This window comes from Cuculus canorus, chromosome 1 (assembly GCF_017976375.1).
Source record: "Cuculus canorus isolate bCucCan1 chromosome 1, bCucCan1.pri, whole genome shotgun sequence".
Lineage (NCBI taxonomy): Eukaryota > Metazoa > Chordata > Aves > Cuculiformes > Cuculidae > Cuculus > Cuculus canorus.
The window spans coordinates 60,349,203-60,372,217 of NC_071401.1; the positions used below are offsets into that span (position 1 = coordinate 60,349,203).

General features: G+C 36.2%; 1 protein-coding gene across 5 annotated transcripts in view; it reads right to left on the bottom strand.

Moving 5' to 3' along the window:
• Positions 1–354: 354 nt before the first annotated feature.
• The window catches only part of NDFIP2 (Nedd4 family interacting protein 2), a 48,044-nt gene continuing 25,383 nt past the window's right edge, over positions 355–23,015 (bottom strand). For all 5 annotated transcript variants that reach the window (XM_054067760.1, XM_054067719.1, XM_054067730.1 and 2 more), the window contains 5 exons: positions 20,367–20,454; positions 10,771–10,895; positions 7,732–7,798; positions 3,982–4,087; positions 355–2,166 (listed from right to left, as the gene is read on the bottom strand). In XM_054067760.1, coding sequence (XP_053923735.1) covers positions 3,984–4,087; positions 7,732–7,798; positions 10,771–10,895; positions 20,367–20,454 — 384 coding nt within the window. In that variant the 3' untranslated portion in view covers positions 355–2,166; positions 3,982–3,983. The remainder of the gene's footprint in view (positions 2,167–3,981; positions 4,088–7,731; positions 7,799–10,770; positions 10,896–20,366; positions 20,455–23,015) is intronic.

Here is a 23,015-nt window from a genome sequence, read left to right on the forward strand (position 1 = left end):
AAAAAACCAAAACAAAATCAAGTACCTGTATGAAGTTCTCTATAAAAGTGAAACAAACAGAAATAAATCAATTAGAAGTCTGCTATTTAATTTAGCAAAATCAATATAATTGGGAAATAGTACTAGTTGACATAGAAGATGAACCAACGCTGCATGCTTTGTACACTTGTATCAATTCATTAAAAGAAATGTCCTTACAGTTTGTTGCCACAAAACACGAGATGAAAAGGAGAAGAGTAGAGAGGATTGGTTCGTACCTATTTTGCCAGGTAATCTGTCTCTAATTCCATGGCGACACAAATATTGTGATGTGCATTTTTCAATGTGAAATAAAAAAACCCCAAAAAACGTAAGTCTTAATTAGCAAAACAAAGCAATGTTTTATTATCTGCTTTTTTCCATATGGACAATGAATGCAGAAGAACACAGAAATAAACAGATAAGTTTAGGAGACAATCCCAATTGGATATTGTATGTAATATTTAATTTTATTCTTTCCATAAAAAGCTGGGAAGTAGAGGTGCCCTTAAAGTTTTAGTCACTTTCAGTATCTCTGAAAGACTAAGAAAATCAATAATGTGACCAATTTACATATGCATATTTTAAATATTCATCATAGATACAAAACTGAATACAGCACTACCTAAAAAAGAAACATAAACCTCACTGGTTTTAGTATTAGTAATTAAAAAGCAGAATTCTAACATCAAAAACCTGGAGGAAAGTATTTGGATCTTTTTTTTCCTCAAAGGTGCAACCAACAACCAATGTATTTTTGCAACAGATTCCAGTTGTACAAAGGACTGAGAGACGCAGTCTCCTACTTAAGGAGAACCATAAATTTCACAAACTTAAAAGGAAACCACACATGCATGAACAGTAGACAGTACCCCTTAAAGAGATGATATTTATAAAAAAGTAATGGTATACCTTAAATTAATACCGGGAGAGATGCAACACACAGTTTCTACTTTCAGAGGTTTAAGAGCGAGTTGTTCGGTGGGTTTTTTTTCTTCATAAATTACTTCCAAAATTACCTCAAATTTAAATTAGGTTATTCTTAGGAAATGGCAAAGTTTTGCGAGATAGCTACATGAAATTTTTTTTGAGAAGCCCTCAGGGTGGATGTTGCATTTGCACTAAACTCAAGACTTGTTAAACAGAGCCAGTGTTATAACTCAGGGTATATATTTGCAATACTCTGTTTGAGGAACAAAAGGTGCACCCACGAGGATCCAACTGCATAGCTGAGGACTAAGGCTGTCCATCCCTGCTAACAAGAAAAAGCCCTATCTTTGAATGGGATCACGCATAAAAATAATGCATTTTCAGGCTCAAGCCCAAACCAGTTAATAGTAATTCATATGAGGAAAGTTAGGATGAGACAAACAATTGAATACCTTTACCTCCAAAATTACATCTAATAGTAAGTATACCCTTAATGGCCAATTAACAAAAAATACATATGTAGCTCTAAGATTAAACAAAAATTTAGAGAATATGCTGTTACAAAATATATTTTGACATATTTCCTAAGAAGCAATTCCAACAGTCATTTATGCAGAGTTATTTACACAGGACTTGAAGTGGAGTATCAGTTTTAAACAAACCAGTATATAGGTTTGAATTTGATAAAATATTGGAGAATACAAGATTGTAACAACAAGGAACTTTGGGTTTTAGTAAACTTAAAAATGTTCTACACAATCATTAGATGAATCTAAATTATATAAAAAGCTGTCTGAAATGGTTAATTTGAATCATTTAATGCATTTCATTGTACTCAAAGTTCAGATCAACAAGTCAGTGGCACATACACGCCATGAAACAAGCTACCACTTAAACCTTTCAGATAAAACAAGCACAGATTAACCGAGTTTGACTGTACCTAATCTGTACTAACAGATGGTTTGTTCTTACTTCAATACTATCTTTTTAATAAGCACATATACAAATGTGCTATTATAAAACAAAAGGCAGCAAATATTTACTAGAATGACCAGAATTGGCATTTAAGCATAAACCATCCTGTCATTTATTTTTGAAGCAGTATCTTCACTAATTTGTCTTCTGGTTTTAGTAGTCTTCTAGCCTATTAACTCAGAGGGTTACACATCATCTGAAGTTTCACACTGGTATAGGAAAGGAATGTCTGTTCGATGCAGTCTGGAGATAAAGAAAAAGTTGGACTTCAGTTCATTGCAGTAACAGAAATAGCACTGCTAACTGACATCAAAACTAGAAACAGCAAAGCAGCAGCCTTTTCCTCTCACATCACAGGATGGCAGAAAAAAGTGAAAACTTACTACTATTTTGTTATTGTTTCAAAATAACACCTGAGAATATTTTGTAACTCTAGAGGCAATATTTGTTATTTATTAAAATTAGTAGTTACTGTAGAGGGAACTGCCTATCTGTGCAAGAACAAGGACGTTTAAGTGGGATAGCAATGAATTTGAACTTCCTGTTTCAATACTTAAGATACTTCAAAAAGGATATTCATGTGTGCAGCTCTCTTAACAGACCTCACCAGCCCATACATGTCAGTGATGCTTATAGGTGAAGTCAAAATTCAAAGCCACTGAACTGAAGCAGGACAAGTCATTAACTTTTGTTACTGCTGAACTAAATAGTTTTGACCCAAAGCGGAATTTTAATGGCAGCAAAGAATCCCAGAACACATTTATCATACACTCTCACTACTCCCTGCAAGCTAGTTTTCAAATATCACCTCCTACTCCTAACCATTGTTTTTTAAATGGTATTTTTGCGCTTTATTGTACTAAAGCTACAGATATTCAGTTTCATCTCTACAAATTTTGGTATTCTGAAGGGGTTACCCTATTGCTAAGAAAAGGAGACATATACAACTACCATAAAAATTAAATAATGCCAAGTAGATACCAATTTAGGCTGGTTACCAAAAGGCAATACATGCCTTAGTTACTTAACTTACACATAATTTTGACAAAAATGCACACTAAAAATAAATATTATGCTACAGTTCTATTAGCAGATTTCTTCCAGGATCAAGAACTACATAATATGGCACAAGTATTTAGTACCTATTTTTAAATGTCTATCACTGTCTTTTAGAAAAAGAATGATTTTTTTTCTAGGCAAATACGTTCTCAAGTTTTTTTCAGGTTTTGATAATGTGTTGCTGGATACTTCATACTGGTCTTGTGAACAACCTCAGAAAAAAGCTACAAAGATCTGCTTTATTACAGCTAACACAGCTCCTCAGTTAAGTCCAAATATGGTATTTAGGCATTCTAAGTAAACTACAGAGTAATGAAAATGCTATAGTACTTATTTCTAGGCTTAGATTTATCTCATCATGTAGTTTAAGTAAAAAAGTTAAAACAGGTGTCTCCATTTAAGTTACACAGTGAAGTCCAATAGATCCACCTAACAGATAAAAAGTATCAAAAAAATAGCATGGATAAGTGCCTGACTGATTAGTCAGCTACCTGAAGGATATACAGAGCATACACAATAATCATACTTGTACATGACTGTCTTAATCCAGTCATGTAAAAGAGACAGCACTCATCTATTGTTTGCATGCTCAGACCCATGTCAATCAGATTTTACACATAGGCAGATTAGTGCTTCCTAACTTGCTGACAGCAGGTTGACTACTAAAGCCAGTTTTCCAACACAAAGGACAGTATCCTGACAGGCAGCAGATACTGTTTCTTGCTTAGGAAAAGCAACAGGCTCCTCTTCATTTTTGTTACTGAACACCAGCTCCAGGAACGACTGGAGGCAACAAGGACGCATTATTTACTTTCAAATTTCGTAACTTCAAGAGACTTCAGATATTTCCAAGTCCATGTAAAATATATACAATATTCATGACAGATGTTAAAAACCCATGCAACTTCTGTTCTGTGACAGAAGTCTGATTATTTATTTTTAATATAAGTATTTCATTCTCCTTGGTTTTCCTGGAAGAGAGAATCTTTTTTTGCTTACCTTCAGTACAAGAAAAAAAATCTTGTTCTGTGAGCAGCTGCCATGCTTTCAGACATATTTCTGACTTTAAGATAATTAACAAAGCCTCGAAAGAACAGCAGGAGTCCTGAAAGTGTAGAAAACACACAAAATGAAGTATATCAACCTAAGCACATGCTATCCCACATTATTTTTATTAAAATAATTTTAAAAAATATAGATTATACAAAGTAAAGCGAGATCTTGATGTATCATCCACATATTCAACAAGCAAGTCTTCTGGTTTTATCTCATGAAATTATGATACAGGCCTACGGAAGGTTTTTCAGAAATCCTACACTCATACTGGATTCAAGTATCATCTGCTAAAAAAGCTACATGAAAGAACTTAAAAAGAAGGGAAAAAAAGAATACATACTGCACATTCTCTTCTAGTAGAATTCTTAAAATAACTTAGTAGTGTGTCAGAAGACTACTCAAACCAGAAAATGTACCTTCAGAAACGTATAAGATAAATGTAACGCAAGTCAGAACAGGGGGCAGGGAAGACAGACAGTACAGACTGCTCTAGTAACAAGCCAATAATAAATTACAGTAGATTACAGCTTGAGATTTAACTACTCAGGAAAATGCATCTGTCCAAGAAAATAAATAACAACAGTCGATTGAAAGAAAATTACTCAGCATGTGTCGATTATACTTTTTTGGTCAACTCCACATTTCAAGTAATTTTTAAATATTTAAATTTAACTGCATTTGGAAGACTATTTCAGCTCTGATAAGAGGAACAAGCGACACAGAATATTCACAGAGCAGTTACCACCATGACAATGGAAATCACTAACATGATGTTGTCAACATCACTTTGTCAATTCAGAGATTCACTGTAGGTCTGAATAAACAAACCCAGAAAAACACATTGTTGCAGAGTGGACACAGATCTTTGGTCCATTTTTGCTCCACTAAGTAAACTGCAACAAATTGATCAGTTTGTCAAGTGGATCAGGGAGAATCCAACAGAGATAAAACTAACTGCCCAAAGAGCTGGGGAGCTGAAATCCAAATTCTACATATAGTGAAGAGAAACATAAGTCCAGAGAGCAATTCTCCCAACTTAATGAACACATGGGCACCTTGAAGATAAATGCTTATGTGTATACAAATGCATATACATTAAGATTCAAAAGGTTCAAATGAAAATCTAAACTGCAACTTAACAAGTTTAGCAAAGGATTTCACCCTTTTCATACTCTTTCATCCTAATAAAGCATTTCTATGGTTACATTGATGTTTTGCTACGTGATGCACTTTTTCTTCCTGTTCTCCAGGTTGAGACTGGGGTTGGTTTTTTTCCTATGCTCCTTTCTTCTCAAAATGTTTTTTACTTGTAAATTTTTTACTTACTTTCCTTTTGCTTTTTTAAAACCAAAACCTCATTAGTACACATACACACACGCAAAACCAAACAAAGAATGCTCTGCTAACCACTAGAACTCTGACTTAAGCCAGATACACTTCTGTGATTAAGGCGAATTTCACACAAAGAAGCAAGCACTAAGATCTGGATCAACTAGTCTACTACAGGAGCTGCTACCCAGACATTACAAGAGACTTGTATGTTCAACTGAAAAGCAGCTGAAACAGCAAAAGGTGGGCAGGCAGCTCTTAAGGTGTCTAAAAACATACTTCCTGCATTACACGTGTTGGAAAAAGAGTCCAAATTCAACTCATGTTTCACATTTCTATGTTTAGGGAAGAAAAAACCAAAAACTCTTTCCATTGTGTTCCTCAAAAAGAAACACTGGCTAACATTTAAAAATCACAACTGTCTCTCTCTTCAATTTGTTCACTGTACATGACAGCTCCTTGGAAGTAAACCATTTTTAGATGAAGCATGAGCAGATTTTTCAAGATGCTTAAAGGAAGGAAGGGAGCAGAAACAGGTGAACACTAGAAGAGAGGAGACGATGGCAATAGGTGGGCTCAAATATGTCGAAGGACTACGCAAAAGAAAGAACCCAACTCAGTCCACTCACTTTTTGACATATGCAGGACATGCTATTTTGTATAGTCTACTGGGAAACAATTAAATACAGATCTGCTTGGCAGTGTTACTTATTAATACTCCTCCATGTTCTGCTAAGTAGCTCTGTTGGGTTAAATCCCTCTATGGTGTTCTAGCAAACTCAGTATATCCACTTTATCAATTTAAAAACATTCTTGGCATATTTCATGTGAAATATTAATGGGACAAGGGAACGTTGACTGCTAGATGCATAGCACGCCTCACAGTGTATTATTCAAAGGCATACTACAAACTTCTTAAGTTAAAGAAAAAAAAATAAACTTCAAGCAGCTAAGACTGAAAATACGGCTTTCCTAAATCTAAGTGAGCGAACTTCTCAACAAGTGCTGCAATAGATCAGTTAAAAAAAAAAAAAAAAAAGCATTTTTTTTCCACAAAGTGAGGGCAAATGTTAGGGGAATAACATGCTATTTTCATTCAACTGACTAACTAACATGTCAAACCTCAATCTCAGGCACCACAAGGGTTTGTTTTAATTCAAGATTTATCTGGAGATGTTTGTCCCTGTAAAAAGTCATTTCACTTCCTACTTAAATACAACTACGTCAAACAGAATATGAAAGCATTCAGGGGACTGATGCTGTGATGTGTTAAACATTTGCAGTTTCTGTAAATCTTAAGGAACAAAGTGCACAACAGCAGAGCAAGCCGAGTATTAAGAAGTCTCATGAATGCCTTCTAACTTTACCAAAAAGGCAGAGAGACAAAGTTTCAGGTAACATCACTTAAGATTTCCGTCATTTCTTGTGAAATAAATAGCGAACCACAGTTAGGATCTAAATGCTGGGTTCTTTAAAAAGTGTATTCAACATTTAATACTAACACTTGCTGTTAGACGTTTGAGTCAATTGACTTAAAGGGAAGAGTGCCACCTACTGAACCAGCAATAGTTTACTTTGCTTCCAGAGCTAGAAAATGAAATGGATAGTAGCATTAACTTCTGTAAAACAAAATAATTCCAGATCCCATATTCGAATTAGAAAACCCACAGCCTGAAAAAAGGGTAGACTGGTCTAGGTTTGGTATACCCTAATTAAAAACAAACAGAAGAGTGGAATTCAATGTGCATAAGACTTTGAAGGCGGGCAGACAGACTTCTTAAGAGAAAGCTGACATCATGGGAGCACTGTGATCAGAAAGCATGGAGCCAATCTCTTGTTCGAGTGAGAAACCATTGATGTAATATGCATTTCAAAGGACTAGAAAAGGACATTTTGAGATCTATGTACGAGACTGAAGACTCCACCTACCTAGGAACAGTCACATTTCTTAAATTTTAATATCTGACAGTCTAATTTATACATGTAAGTACTAGGTTTCACTCACTTTTCAGTACGTTTTCTACGTAAAGCCAAAGTTTCATTACACAGTTCTGCAGACCGTGATCAGTAGAACCAGCATAAAAAGCATAAATTACAAGTCTCAGGTCTGTACATAATTAGCTACATACACAGAACAAATTTTTTTGAGCTGAAGGTTATTTGAATAGTGCACAGTTCACACAGTAACACCACTACGGTAACCAATAATCTCATGTGTAATAAGGAAATAAAACCAAGACAAAACTATCAGCAGCTAAAGAAAAACACAGAGCTAAAAATGTTACAGAACTCTTACTTACAATGACATGATTCATCTTTAAGTACTTCCACACTACAACTACAATGTTTTCAATTGCCACTTACCAAGTACAAGAAATATCCACCAAAGCCAGTACTGTCCATTGAAATATCCAGTAAAGTAATCTGAAAACTGAAATTCATACACAAGGCTTAGCTGCAATAAGGCAGATGACTAAGACACATTTAATGCGCTATGCAAGCACAGAAAGCACAAAGAAAAAAGCAAATTTAAATAAAAGTAATACGTTCAACTACAATGCAAAAACTGGTATTTGTGCAGCAGTTTAATATGTAAATAATTCTGGTGTCGGTCTGTGGCAAGGTTACTTTAAAATCTCTAAAATGCATGTTTATATATATAAAAAAATGGATATGTACTTAAAACCCCCCTGTATTACTTGCCAGAATCATCTGACATTTTCTACTATAATGAATCACTGCTTGTTGATTTCCCTTTTCTCCTCCCAATGTCTGCCATCCCAAACACATTACAGCAGCCTGCTGCTTTAGATATTAACACCAAAAGCCACATTAGTTTAATCTTATCAGACAGGGATGTTCTGCTGACCCCTCAAAAGAAGAGCTTTTGACCTTCTGTATACCCCCTACTGTTAATCGCTGCCAAGAATACCAGCCCCATAAAGACCCCCAACTCATTAAAGTCTTTTCATTTTCAAACCAGCGTTCAGTTCTCAGCAGTGAGCTGAACACAACTAGTGAGCTGAACGCAACTAAATGAACCTTGAAGTGGCATTTCAACTGTTCCTGTTAGTGACCATGGTAGACAGTTTTGTCCTCCCTGTGATGTGGGAGGCAGCTGGAGGGCAGGGTGTAATGGTATTGGAGACAGGTATCTGTGCCTTTATCAGACTCCACACTGCATGCTTCACTGATAAAAAGGTTAACCAAATGTCTCCAAAACTCACATAAGAAGTAGGAATCCGGAGACGTATGAAAAGTTGCCAGAAGGAATAAAATCACCTATTTAGTAGCTTTGCTCACTTTTCATACACTTCCCATCCAACTACCATTCAGTATCTCTACTGCATTGTATTATAGTGCTCTCCCATTTATCATTTCTAGGACATTTCGGCAGAATCAACCAAGAAGTCACACAATTCAGGCTCGTAGTTCAGTTTTCATTAGAAAAAGGAGATACTAGGCCACATCCGCAACTAGATAAAAATCTAAGACTTAAAAAACTCTAGATATAGCTGTTGGCTTTTTTTCTTTAAGTAACTGTGCACTGAGATCCACATGCTTTCTCCAGAATAAAGCCAGGTCGTGTGAATTCTTTAAAGGTTTAATGCTATACTGTATTTGTTTCTATGGGCAATCCAAGAAAAAAAATATCAAGAAACAGAAATGCTAAATTGAACTACAGAATTTGTACTTAAAGATTATCCCTATATAAATACCAGCATTTCTATGATTTGGCAGAATAAGCATTTCACATTTTGACACTTCATTAAAATACCAAATGAATACTCAATTCCCAGGAAGCTGACAACATTATTAATCCCATCTCACTTGACAGCATTTTCCATTCTCTAAACATTTATACCAACATACTTTTTTTAAAGGTATAACTTCATTTAATTGGAAAGAAGATTTACTAAAATCAGCAATCAAATATGGGCCTATGTGCATTACTCTCACCAGTCCTGTATGCAGAAGCAGCCACAGCTGCACAATTTCCCCAACAGCAAAACTGTACTCTTGTGGGACACCCCTCTCAGTAAAAACTAATAGAGAGAGCACGTGAACTCTGACCGTTCAGGTACTATACAATTTTGTACTACTGAACCTGAATGAGAAGGGGCGGTAGAAGACTTTGGAGGAGCTTGAAACAAAGGAATAGAACAATTTTACGAACATACATATGCTTGTTTCACCATTAAAACAAATCTGTCAAGATACACCTTATGAGTTTTCTGCTATTGTCTCTAGAAATAGAGACAACACAGGAAGATAATAATCTTCACTATGAAAACCCCTCACCCTTTAGGTCTTGGAATTGGTCAGCTCTAACATTTTAGAACTAGTAATCAGTTATTTACAAGAATTTAAATATAGTCTAGAACACTAATTTCTCGAGGAAGATTAGCATATTAATTTCTGTGTTTGTTAAAAGCACATTTTTCAAGCAGACAGGAATAATAAAACTAACACAACAAGCAAGTTCTGGCCCTGTTTAGTATGCCTTAAGGGAAGCTGAAAATAACCCCAGTGAATGCATAGTCAAAAAATTCATGGCTTCTCACTCCCTTTAAAATTAATTCTGTCCCAAACTCTGAATTCCAACTAAATAAAGACATTGCAATTTCTTCTCTCTACAGTCCTTGTACTACTGTGCAAATACCAAATCAAGTTAAGGTACTAGCACTCACATAGAAAAAAAAATTCAAGGTTGGTAGGGCAGGAAAGGTAACTAAGTTATCCAAGATCTCTTTCTTCATTAGACAGGATGAGATTTTAAACATTGCCTTTCACAGATAGATAAAGTTTAAGTTCAGAAACAATCACTATATTTCATCTAGCATCCACTTAGTTAAGCAACTTCCATTTGGCTAATGTACCTTTCTGAAAATAGGAAGAAATGAAGCACCTAAAATGGTAAAAATGTGACTAACTTCATATTCAATTTTGACTTGATTCAGTATATATCTTACAAGGAATAAAAGAATCAGATAAAAGAAAGAAACATTTTCTTATCCCCTCCCCCACCCCAATAAGCTGAAGTATTTATAAATATTTCATATACGACAGTGTAATACCAATGACATTTTAGGTACTTCCTCCACTACTTCTGTACGCTTCTAAATATTTGCACAAAGAATGAGTCATTCTGTGTTTTTGTGGAAAGACGAACATTAAATGCTATGTCAGAAAAACAGATTAAGCATCATCATTAATAGCATCTACGAACACACAGCAAGTAAATTCTCTACTAAAGTAGAGGTTAGAGAAAATTCTAGGCATTTTGTTAAGTACTGGAATTAACTATAGTGATTTTTGATGCCATTATAACATATCCTTGAATAAATTGTTACGGTTTAGTTCTACAAACAAAGTCTGTACAGTGTGAACAAAGAAACGTACCCGTACAATGAGAATCCATTTGATCAGGGAAAGACCAAATCCACAGATTGCACCATACCTTCCAGCTATGGTATTTGTTATACAGAAGGATAAACAAAATCCAATCCAGTTGAAAATAAACGCCACTATAAAATACAAGACACAGTAGTTCCTGTTAATCTGTATAGCTAAGCAAACAGACTTAAAATTAATTTCACTTTCAAACTAATAAGGGCATGCTTACACAGTCAGTAATTCCCTTCCAGCAATTTAGGCTTTCAGAGACTGACTTTGAACCCAGACATTCTCCATGGCATAGTCACTTAATAACAAAGCAAACGGTAAACAGGCTGGAAACTACCACTTTAAACAAGAGAGAATTCCAACATAAAAGGAAGTATTACATTGCTACAGAAATCTAACCACATGACACTAGATGTGAAGGGTAAATGCAAACAATGGACTACGACATACAAGACTTGGATTAAAACAAATTAAGAAAAACCTTGCTACACTTCTATAACCAATAACAGTTATATGCACACATACATGCATGTATCAAGGCCACATATTCACTTTATCCAGTTTGGATCAAACAGAATAAAAGTATCTGCTCTTGGTCTGTAAACATGGTACAGACGAAGATAGGTAGAGAGGCTGATGTTTCATTTTCTATTGTCTTCTCTTTTACATCTATATTTGAGCTTAACGTATAAGAAGCCTTGGAAGTTCCACACAGAAGCTTAAGAAATCATGAAACAAAAAGGACACTGAGCATAACTATCATTGTTGCTTTAATTAACACTTTTAGACAACTCCAAGTAGCTTTACAATTTAAAGTTTCATATCTGCATATATATTTGGCAATCAACGTAATCAACTGTATTTGCTTCAGTCTGCATGTGTTAGGCCACAGTGTAGGGAATTCTCAATTAAGTGATGGCCCAGCTTTTGGAGCAAGGGCAACTAAAAAGAAAACCACCAAACAGAAGAGCTGGGGTAGCTGGTGGAAGACAGCCATTCAACAGTTCTGGAGAAGACAAGATGGCAGAAGAGTCCACAATAAACACAAACCACTGAAGAGGTAAGCAGGAATGGAAGGGGAGCAGAGGACAACAAAACACCTGCACACAAATCCTTCACATATTAAATCCCCAAACTTATGGAAACAAAACAAAACACAAAAATCAGACATTAAATCACGACAGGAAAAAAAGTCTTTTCAATAAAAGTCTGAACACTTACAGCACAACATTGGCAACAGAACTCAACAATTTTCTTAAATAAAAGCCAGTTTGAGAGGATTATCTTATCAACAACCACTTTTTGTAATTTAAAGCCTTGTTACAACTCCCCCAAAAGACGCAATGATTTGCCCACAAAAGCAAAATCGGTCTGTAAAACTGCAGTGGGATTCCACAAACTGTAGAGAAACTGAAGTTCCAAGAGAAATTTCAGAAGACTTTACATCACTGTCATTTTGTACAAGTGAAAAAACATCTTGCATCAGACAGAGCCATGGGTAGCAGATGGTGGCAATGAGAAAGCTTACTTTTATGCTAAGCACTAATCTTAAAAACAATCCCAACCAAAACAACAACTTTCAAGAGCTACTGATCTAAATTGGTATATGCAGAAAAGCGAAGGGGGAAGAGAGAGAGAATCATATAATGTCCCAAGTTGGAAGGAACCCACAAGGACCACCGAGTCCAACTCCTGTCCTTGCATAGACAATCCCAACATTCACACCATGTGTCTGAGAGCATTGCCCAAATGCTTCTTAAGTAACAGCAGGCTTTGTCCCATGACTACTTCCCTGGGGAACCTGTTCCAGTGCTCCACCACACTCTGGGTGAAGAGTCTTTTCCAAATATTTAACCTAACCCTCCTCTGGCCCATATTCCTGCCACTCCCTTGGGTCCTATCATTGGTCACCAGAGAAAAGAGATCACCGCTTGCTTCTCCTCTTCCCCTTGTGATGAAACTGTAGACTGCAATGACATCTCCCCTCAGTCTCCTCCAGGATGAACAGACCAAGTGTTTATCTGCTCCTCATACGGCTTTCCCTCTAAACCCTTCACCAACTTTGTGGTCTCCTTTGGGCACTTTCAAGTAGCTTTATATCCTTTTTATACTGTGGTGCCCAGAACTGCACACAATACTCAAAGTGGACCACACCAGTGCAGAGTAGAGCAGGATAATCGCCTCCCTTGACCAGCTGGTAATGCCAGGCTTGATGCACCCCAAGATATGGTTGGCATTCTTGGCTGCCAGGGCACACTGTTGGCTCATGTTCCAACTGCCATCAACCAGAATCCCCAGATCCCTTTCTTCAGGGCTGCTCTCAAGCATCCTGTTCCTCTGTCTGCATGTATATCCAGGGTTGCCATGTTGTAGGTGCAAAATCCAGCATTTGCCCTTTACACAGCTAGTGATTGCCCAGCTCTCCAATTTGTCTACATCCCCCTGCACAGCCTCTCTATAACGTAAGAGCTACAGAACAAAAAAGGAAAATTAGAGCGTCATAAGACATTGTGACTCCAATGTTTACCCATCTTTCCAGAACAGAAGAGAATAATTTACATTTGAGAAAGCTTGGATATACTGTTTTGAAAACTGAATTTCCCTGTTTTAAGCAAGCTTTCCAATTCCACCATACTTTGGAGTAACAGATTTCAGGAGCTAGTTCTTCAATGCATCTCTGTTCCTGTCTCAGTATAACAACTTGCTGCTCTCTCCCTTTCTCCCTGTCACTCAAGCTCCAAAGACAGGTATACTAAAAAGGACAGAAGAGAAACATATCTCTGACGGACTATGCAGACTAGAAGAATTCCAACAATACTTAATTTTGATAGGTACATATTAAAAATACAGATTTTTACAACACTTGATCTAATTTGTACACATAGATAAAAATTAGAGATTTCCCAATCTTAAATATAGGAAAGAGAAAAAATTAGTCCTTATAATCAAAGTTGAACACTGTGACAATTCTACCCTCCTTTTAATTTGACCTGAAGGAATATTCGATATAGAATCCAGTAACTGGATGAGTATGAGGTGGATATTTAACACTAAGCTGTTTGCCCAGCTCCCGAAAGCAAGAGCATCGCCAGCATGTTCCAACGTTGTTCGCAACAGCTTTTTCTCCCTTTAACCAGTGTGCTGCTCCATCAAGTTACATAAGCAAACAATTTGAGTGGGAAACAAAAGAGAAGCTATACAAAAGTTGTGAGTTATGCGAGTTCACATACCAAATAAAACTGGACTATATAGACAAGAAAAAACTGAGTAGACTGCAACAAATGAGATTTTTATCTAACTTCCAATTGTTTGTCTCCAGATCAAGATCAGCCTCATCTACCTACCTGTATCTTCTTCTAAAGTGATTTCCACATATATCCTTTGCCAGTCATGCAAGTTACCCAAGCTCTGCAGCCTACGCTGCATCTGCCAAAGAGCTATGAACATTATTTTCTGTTAATTCCTGCCTCATCTAATTACTGAAAGAAGAGTTGTCCAAAACTTTCATCTCTATATCGCCACAGAGAAGCCACAGCACAACTTTTCTCCACCGAGCTGAGAAGGAAGATCAGTGGTGAGAGGAGAGACTAGTAAAAGGAAGCATCTACTATTTTCTCTTTAAGTATCTACTTCTCTTTCTACTAAATCGAGATTGATGCACCCCAGGACACAGCTGGCCCTCTTGGCTTCCAGGGCACATTGTTGGCTCATGTTCCACTTGCCATCAACCAGAACCCCCAGTTCTCTCCCTTGTGTGAGCTTCTTGCTGCAACAAACACAATCCTCCACTATTTGACTGCATCCACCCACTTTGCGGACTGTAAATCACACTGCTCAGCAGTCAAAGAGTTGATCTCATCCTTCATACAGCTTCAGCTTCCCATGATATTGTCATACAGACAGCATTCCTGGTCTGACATGAATACATGCTACCATAAAGAAGAAAGTCATTGCTGAAAATGAAATAGAAAGTCTAACAAGCTACTACAACCACATCATGGTTTTAATTAGAAAAAAAAACCCTTAACTACTGTCTACCCATTCTTTTCATGCAGTCATGTTCTGCATTCATCTTCTAGACTCTCGCTACTAGACTAATCACTCTGCTGCAAGAATTGTTTCCTATGCCAGAGATCATTAACATCTAGATTCATACCTGAGCCCAACTTTCAATTATTGTCCTCTTTTAATAAAACTTCAGACATTTAGATGAAACTCACACTGACTGCACCAGCATCATGATTTCAAGCTCTTCCTTTGCTACTGTAACACGATAAAGACAAGTGAGACTAATAAAAGCAAGATTTTAGGAGTTTATACATTCCTGAAGCAACAACAAGAGGAGAAAGTACATCTGTATTAATGTAATTCAAATAAAAACCAAAATCATTAGAGTTACTTCATCATGATAACAACACATAATGAAAAACAGGTAATAACTTGGGGAGAAGAGGAGGGTTGGACTACATAATATTTTTATTTTCTTAATAAAAAGTCTTCTTGATACCTAATGCAGTGCTTACAACAATTACGTTGTGCTTTTATTTCTCTTTATGGTTTGCAATAAGATAACTGCAACTGAAATACAAAGCACGCCATATTCTAAATGTTGTAAAAGTCTTAGAATCCAACATGCGAAATAAAACTACCCATCAGTTATTTCCATATTCAAAACCCTCTTCTGACGGGCAGCAGTCAGCATGGAATTTTTCATATCAAAAATCAAAGTTGCAAATCAAAGTCTTTATCTATCAGCAATTCCAAAGAAGCTGGACTAAAGCAATTCATTTGGGTTTTCACAAACAAACTTGTATACACTGTCATTCTTCATTCTCCAACAACTACAGGTGCAAGACAAAGATGATGCATGAAGCTGTACTTCATCATTAATAATTTATTACCCCATGCTTGCTTTTTGTCAGTGCTCATTAAGTTGCAAAGCGATACTGACACATCCTTTCATTCTATGCCCACAATTTGCATTAAGAAAACAGTTTTTCAAGTTATCAAGCAACCTCATGCAAAGGTTTTGAGTTGTACATATTGCAATACATCAGAAAATGCAACAATAATGACAAGCATACTAGAACTAATCTACTTTTTCCTTATTTGTTCTTGCACTTAGTTTCCTGATCTTCTTTATTTAGCTTTCCACAGCTACACATTAATCATTTATCTTAAGTTTATATTCAGTATCATAAAAAGAAGCCAGGAAAATTGGTCTGAAGACCTATGGTGGTTCTAAGATTTAACCATAGTTCAAGCCTGTGATAAGATTATGGTGGTAACTATGTATACAGAACGCAATAATGCTCAGTTAGATCCTTTATTCCTTGATTTGTTTGTCCAATGACTTACTTTGATATACAGTAAACAGTACAGAGCTTAATGTTTCATACCCAGCCCAGGTTTACAAAGCATACTGTAATAAATAATACTTTCCAGTTCTTCATGCACCACTAGAAATTATTATTCCTACTGCTGCATAGAACTTACTCCATTTATGAAGTGGGACACATTTTTGCTCCTTCCTGAAAGGCTCACCTCAAGTTTAATGACAATCACTGGAAGCATTTGCCATCCACTTCAACGGACAAATTCTTATTTTTCTACTCAATGACAAAGGCTCAAAAGCTTCCCCAGACAATTTATTTCTACTGCTTCATTACCCTTGTTAGTAAATTTTTCTTAATGCCCAACTGGAAGAGTCCTCGTTCCAATTATTTTGTATTACATTAAACATGTATGGAGAAACCATGTAAGTCAAATTCTTTGTGTGAAAAAAGGAGTTAGGTGACTGTGTACGAAGGTCATGAAGGCTCCTCTGATAATCAGAGGGAAACAAGCACTCCCAAAACAGTTCCATTCTCTCCTTCTAATGTTAGCAATTTCAGTCAAATTACTTCCCCTCAGCTTCTCCTGCACTACAAGGGGAAACCTACATAACATCTGTGATGTGGACAGACAGAAGTCAGGGTTCCTAAATTCACAGAGGCACCCTCCCACAAAAAATTTACACCACGCTTACCTCTACTCAGGAAGCACAAAAAAAGAGAGGCTGTGCTCACCCTGAGCTTGTACTACAACTCTGCCTTCCAGTCTACATCAGCTTGAAGCCCCCTAAGTATACATCCTAGCTTGTGTGCAGTTACTGACTGCCTGAAGCATTTAATAGCTTTGTGAACTGTATAAGCATTACAATATTTTGTTACAGTTATTACCTGTTCAATATAACATCTGGGACAATACGTACACTGACATTTCTCCACATCATGAGATTTAATTGGTGTGAGTTGTTCACATGTTTACATTGCCCAGATGTTGTTCAAAAAGAACAAATCAGATCTCTATGTGAGAACTTTAAACTCTGGCTGTATGATCTAATACCTTCCTCCATTTCTTCCTCCTTATTAACCCATCTGTGAGGCTCAAATTAACATTCATTTTCCCAAGGTCGTAGGGACTGCCCAAAATTACTTCCTTCAAGTAATGAACATGGATGAGCCAATCAGAAAACCAACCCCCCTGGGTCATGACAGTTACTTGCTGCATATCCAGTACAGATGTGTTCAACATGGGAAAAAATAGCTAAGAATCCCGTCCTTTTTGCATAGGGGGAAAAAAAAAATCACTCTGAGAAACTCATCTATTAACCACTTCCTCCAGCATTCTGAAGATTTTATACTACACAGCAAAAGGCACAGTTGACTTAAAAATACATAAAAGTTATTAAGTGGTCTGATAGCAAAATCTGCTGCATTTCACATTCAGAACAAAATAAACATATTCATTAATATATTCATTTACCACAAAATCAGAAATTGACAAACACCAGACCTGATCATTAGAGAACAGATTCTTTCCTCACCAACACAACTGCAAATTTCAAGAGAAACATCTATTTCTTTATGTATAGGATTTTACCACACGTTAGAAACAAAATAGGTAGTTTTCCAAATTTTTCCAGTAAGCTTCTGAACCCAGTTTGAAAGCAAAAACCCCACCTGTCCAGGCAAGTTACTTTTATTCTTTAGAGTATCTTTTTTCAGTCTATTTATTTATTAAACAGAACAGTTCTTCACAACTTAGGAAAGAGGTTTGTAGCTTGCATGCACCGAGCTCCTAAAACAATCAATTTGGCCACTAGATGGCCACAGGACAGCAATTTCATGCAACCTGGGCAGCTACCACAAGATGGTATTAGCTATGCTTCACAATTTGATTGCAATATGAAGTTAAGCTCTGTAAAAAGCTTATTTTATTATACTTCAGTTGAATAAAATGAAAATTTAAAAAAGCCAACTTCACTGTTTTGTATTTAAAACAAGGGCAGCCCACCCCTACCTCCCCAAGATTTTTCCACCAATGCCATTCTTAATCATGGGAGAAGGTGGAAGAGTGTATCTGGAACAAGCCAGCCTTTCCATGCTCCTCCCACTAGAGTACAGATGCTGACACTGTTCTGCATTTTAACGAAGTGAGGGAACTTATTCCGGGCTGTGATCTGCCACCTCTACTTGCAGCATTTAAAAATACCACCCCCTAAAACAATCCCAAAGACAGCTATATTTTCAGAATTTATCTTAATTCCTACTCTCAATTCTACATACATCGACTTTACAGAGACTTACCTCCCTATTAGGGGGACAGGAATATACCACCCACTATTTATGATAATTAAGTTAAGCTCATTTTTCATTTATCTCTCCAATTTCCCTAACAAAGACCACTGAAAAATAATATTGCAGGTCTATGGATGCTATGAGTTTTTGTGAACTCCTCATACTACGAGCACAAACAAGAAGTAAACTTCACCAATTTCCATATGTAACTGGTATCGAGTAAACTTCACTGACTTCCATATGTAACTTGTATCCATAACAACCCACACAGATGACAGTTAAGCATACACTTGCATAAATATCTTGCAATGAGTAAGCACACTCATTTTATGCATTTCATTCACAGGTGAGCAAAGCTGAAGTAACAGTCTCAGAATAACCAAGAAAAATTACGATGCACAGAGTATTTTTGTGAAATGTGCGAAAGCAATGTGTTGTGCAGTCAGTCTCAGCTAAACAGCTATTTGAAGAGAAAGTTGCCAGTTTATCCAAGTAAACATCTGCATTCTTGAAGATACTCGAAAGGTTCTGGGCATGCAGTTTTGGCCAACTGCATCTTGAGTGTCATTGGACACTTTCTGGAACCTTTGCTCAGCTTCTGTATAGCAGAACTTTTACTGCTGCTGTGCTCCTAGCTGCAAGCTAATGAGTCTATTTTCAGCTGTCTTTTTAAGGATGTAAAACATATTAGATCCAACAATCCACTCGACTTCCAAGTGTAGTGCTAATGAAAGCCTGAACCAGCATTTGAATGCAAGAACAAATTCACACAAAACAGAATCTAAATAGGTTAAATACAAAACATTGTAGCACATAGTGAACACACACAAAAAAAAGGAGAAAAAGAAAAGTGAAGCCATACCTCCTCTTGCCCCCAAGAATATATACCATTCCTATGGTCCAGCTACACAAAGAGGTCAAATTACAAAACTCAATTTGTTACCCTACATATGTATTTAGAAATCTGCTACGTGAGGTAGACACAGATTTTTTTAATCCCAATATGCAAACATAATATTGTCCTGGTACATTGGATGTCAACATGAAAAAAACTTCTGTGAAAGTTCTGTAACTTGCATCTGTATTAGTTAAATAAAGAGACCATAAAAGACATTAAAGAAAAGAGAAGTAAGATGAGATCTAGGTTGAAAGACAAAGGAGATTTCAGTGTATAACGACTCCGCTTTCATCTTGATGAATGCTAAAAAGAACAGTTGTATACCCAACACTAAGCTTCCATCCAGGCTGCCACACACATTTATTTCAGAAAGGGAAACTATCCTCAGAAATTAGAGAGAAATACGCAATTGGCAAAACAGAAGCAGTTTCTTTCTAGAAATAAATTACAGCAGAAATATTAACTGTACTCAATGCAGTACGTAATTTAGAAGACATGTTCAGCATGCACGCACACAGTACTTGAAGAAGTGCTATAGTAGCGCTGCTTGCAATCAGACATTACCTGAAGACAGTACATTTTTATATGCTACTGGTTAACGGTCAAGCTAATAATGAGCATAGTTGGATTTGTTCCAAAATTCCACCCACAGCTATTTAATTCACTATGCTAACATCAGCAACTTTTATATGGCACATTATCTCAGTTTTTTTCTACTTAAAAAAAAAAATCAATTGCCTGACTTCTGTGTTCCACCCTTGAATTCAGGTCTGTAGTCCACCTAGAAGATTACAGACTTTCCCAATTTACAGTTAACAGTGCAGTGCTGCTATGCCTCAGAACACTTACTGCAATTGACTTGTCTCCTTATCTGTGACAGATGCCACAGAAAAAAATTGCAAAGTATTTTCTACATGTGGAAACAGGAAGTGTGCATGTCTGCATACAAGTAAAAAAATTCATTCATTACAGTACATTAATGCAGTTTATCACAGCTACCTTTCATATTCCATAGGAAAAAAAATGTACAATTAAGAGATATTTCAGTAGGTCTGGGATACAAGATAACTTACTGAAAAATGCCAACATGAAGATGCCATCATTGCCCACTCTAAGCTGATCTGCATCACTGAAATCATCGCGTGGTGGATACTCTTCTTCCTGGATTTACAGGTTAGTGATAAATTTAGTGAAAAGTTTATTTTAGAATATGTGTCTGTAGGATTAAAGTATTAATTATGTTTCTAAAGCCAGAAGAAAACTGACATTTCTTTAACATGGCCACACCAAGGAAGTTTAAAAGAAAAATAATTCATATCTATAAAACAAGTCTTATCTGTTGCTTATATCGAAAGAGCCCAAACTTAACTGAAATGTTTCCGTCTATTCATCTTAAATTAAGCTAGAAATTATTTCAGATGAGTACTTTGACAATTAAAACCAACAGAAACTTCATTTTCTACTGTAAGTATCTTGGTACACAAAGAAGCTATTATATCCTTCTTGGAAAAAACATTACATAGTACATTCCATTTTTCTCCTGCTAGCAAAGTTTTTCAATGCTTCACAAAATACAGAATAAACTTTTGGAATAGGTTAACATCTTAAAATGAACTGCTGATGTAACAGTATTGCAATAACCAATTTGACTATCCTATAACGCCCAGAAAAACATACACAAAGCAAGCAAACTGCTCGGGGTTTCGCTGCCCACCAGAGGGCGCGAACACATTAGAAGTGCTTAAAGGTCTTCTAAACTCAAGCGGCAGTACTTCAAGTCAAATAGTAAACCCAGATGTCAGTTAAAACGATACAAAGGTTTCTCCCATGGTGTTAAAACACTAGATCTCAAAATCCTGTAAGTATGAGGTTGTTCAATTTCTCAGTACTTGATTTTCAACAGAACTCAGTAGGTATTACACATGTAGTTCTGTGCACAAGTAAAACCTTGCTGCAACTGTAGACTGGGAAACACGGAAGTTTTCATGATGACAGCACTTACTACAGAGAGCCTAATGAAAATTGTAAAATGAGTTAAACACACCACTTTTATACTTAAATGAATAACATCAAAACACTGTAAGATGATATAAATTAAATAACACAGTCTGGTCATAAGTATGAGCAACATTCTTTTGCTACTTTTTCTCCAATTTATCAAAATGTATTAGAATCGAGATAAATTACCTATTATAAAAATGAAACCAAGGGAGATTAGTTCAAGCGAGAATTACTTAGCTGTTTCAACCACAGCAAACACTAATAAAATAATATACTCCCGATTTTAACACACTAATCAGTAGCTATACCAAATGTTATTTTGTATATTAAGTTCATAACTAAAAGGGCGTCAAACAATCAGAGTGATTTAAAGCTGTCACATGACTGACACATTTACCTTTGTCAACAGCCAACAGTTGTTACTAGGGTATAGTGATTATGGTTAAAAGTGTGCTAGAACAAACTGTACCACTCAGAGCAGTCAGCACCACTCCTCATAACACAGCCATGAAATTCCAGCTGCATTATTTCATTTCAGATCAATTAAGAGGATTCTCTATCAGATACATTACTTCAAAAACACTGCTCTTCATACGGACAATACTCAGGAAAGAATAAAAAGTTAGCCGAGTAAGAATCTTAAGGGACTGTAAATCAACTCTACATAAATTCAGATGTCTCTAAGTTGTCATCTAAAGCAACTAGAAAAGCATTAGTTTATTTAGCTCAACTTTGCTGCAGCAACAAGTCTGATTGGGGAAAGGAAGGAAAGGGCTGGAAATGCATCTAACATTTGAGTACACTTATCTCTGAAAAGTATGCCACAATAGTTCCTTTTTCAAGCCATGGCAACCAAAAATACTTTCAATTTTAATTTCAGAAGGACTATAAAACCCCATGCAAAACAAGTTTTGCACTTTTTTTTTTTTAAACTGCCTGCTAAGCACTGCATTTCATATTGGCACTTCCAAATCAGTACTATGCTCTATGTCAAATATTGCTTCAGAAAAAGAAAATTTTGCTCAACACGTTTGTTTACAGAAGCACAGGCTTCTCTAAAGCTTACACATATGAGAGAAACAGGTCAATATATAACTCAGGAACATGAGGGCAGACACTTGCAAGTAAGTACTGTTGCACTTAGTATGAACAACTTGTAATACATCACATTCCATGTCAAAAGGCAATTACATTAAACCAAGTTCTATGTACTGACCGCAAAAATTACCATTTGAAAATTATCAGAATGTTTAAGAAATTATTAAATAGTTTCCTGCACCTAAATCATATTCAGCCTAGATCAACATCACTTAAAATTATGTGGTTCTATGGTCAGTCCCACAGGTGGAAGACACTATGGCCACTGCTCAAGCCCCACTAATACTGGCTGTCTTTCACAGTGCTCTCATTTGATCTAGTTGGTGTCAAATGCCCCAGCCTTTATTCAAACTGTAACTGCTCACCATTGTTCATTGGGGAATGAAAAGGACTATGTGGAATGGCTGCCTTCTCTGCTGATACTTAGAACTAAACAATTTCATAGGAATACTTCTATTAGGTAATGACATTTGTATCAATGTGAATAATTATGTATTTCATTTAATTTTTTTCATTTTCATGAGAAGAATGTCATATAACAACACAAATCCATAAATTAAGTCATAGTGTTTCAGTATCATATACTTAACAAATTTAGCCATATTAAGGATCATGGACAACAT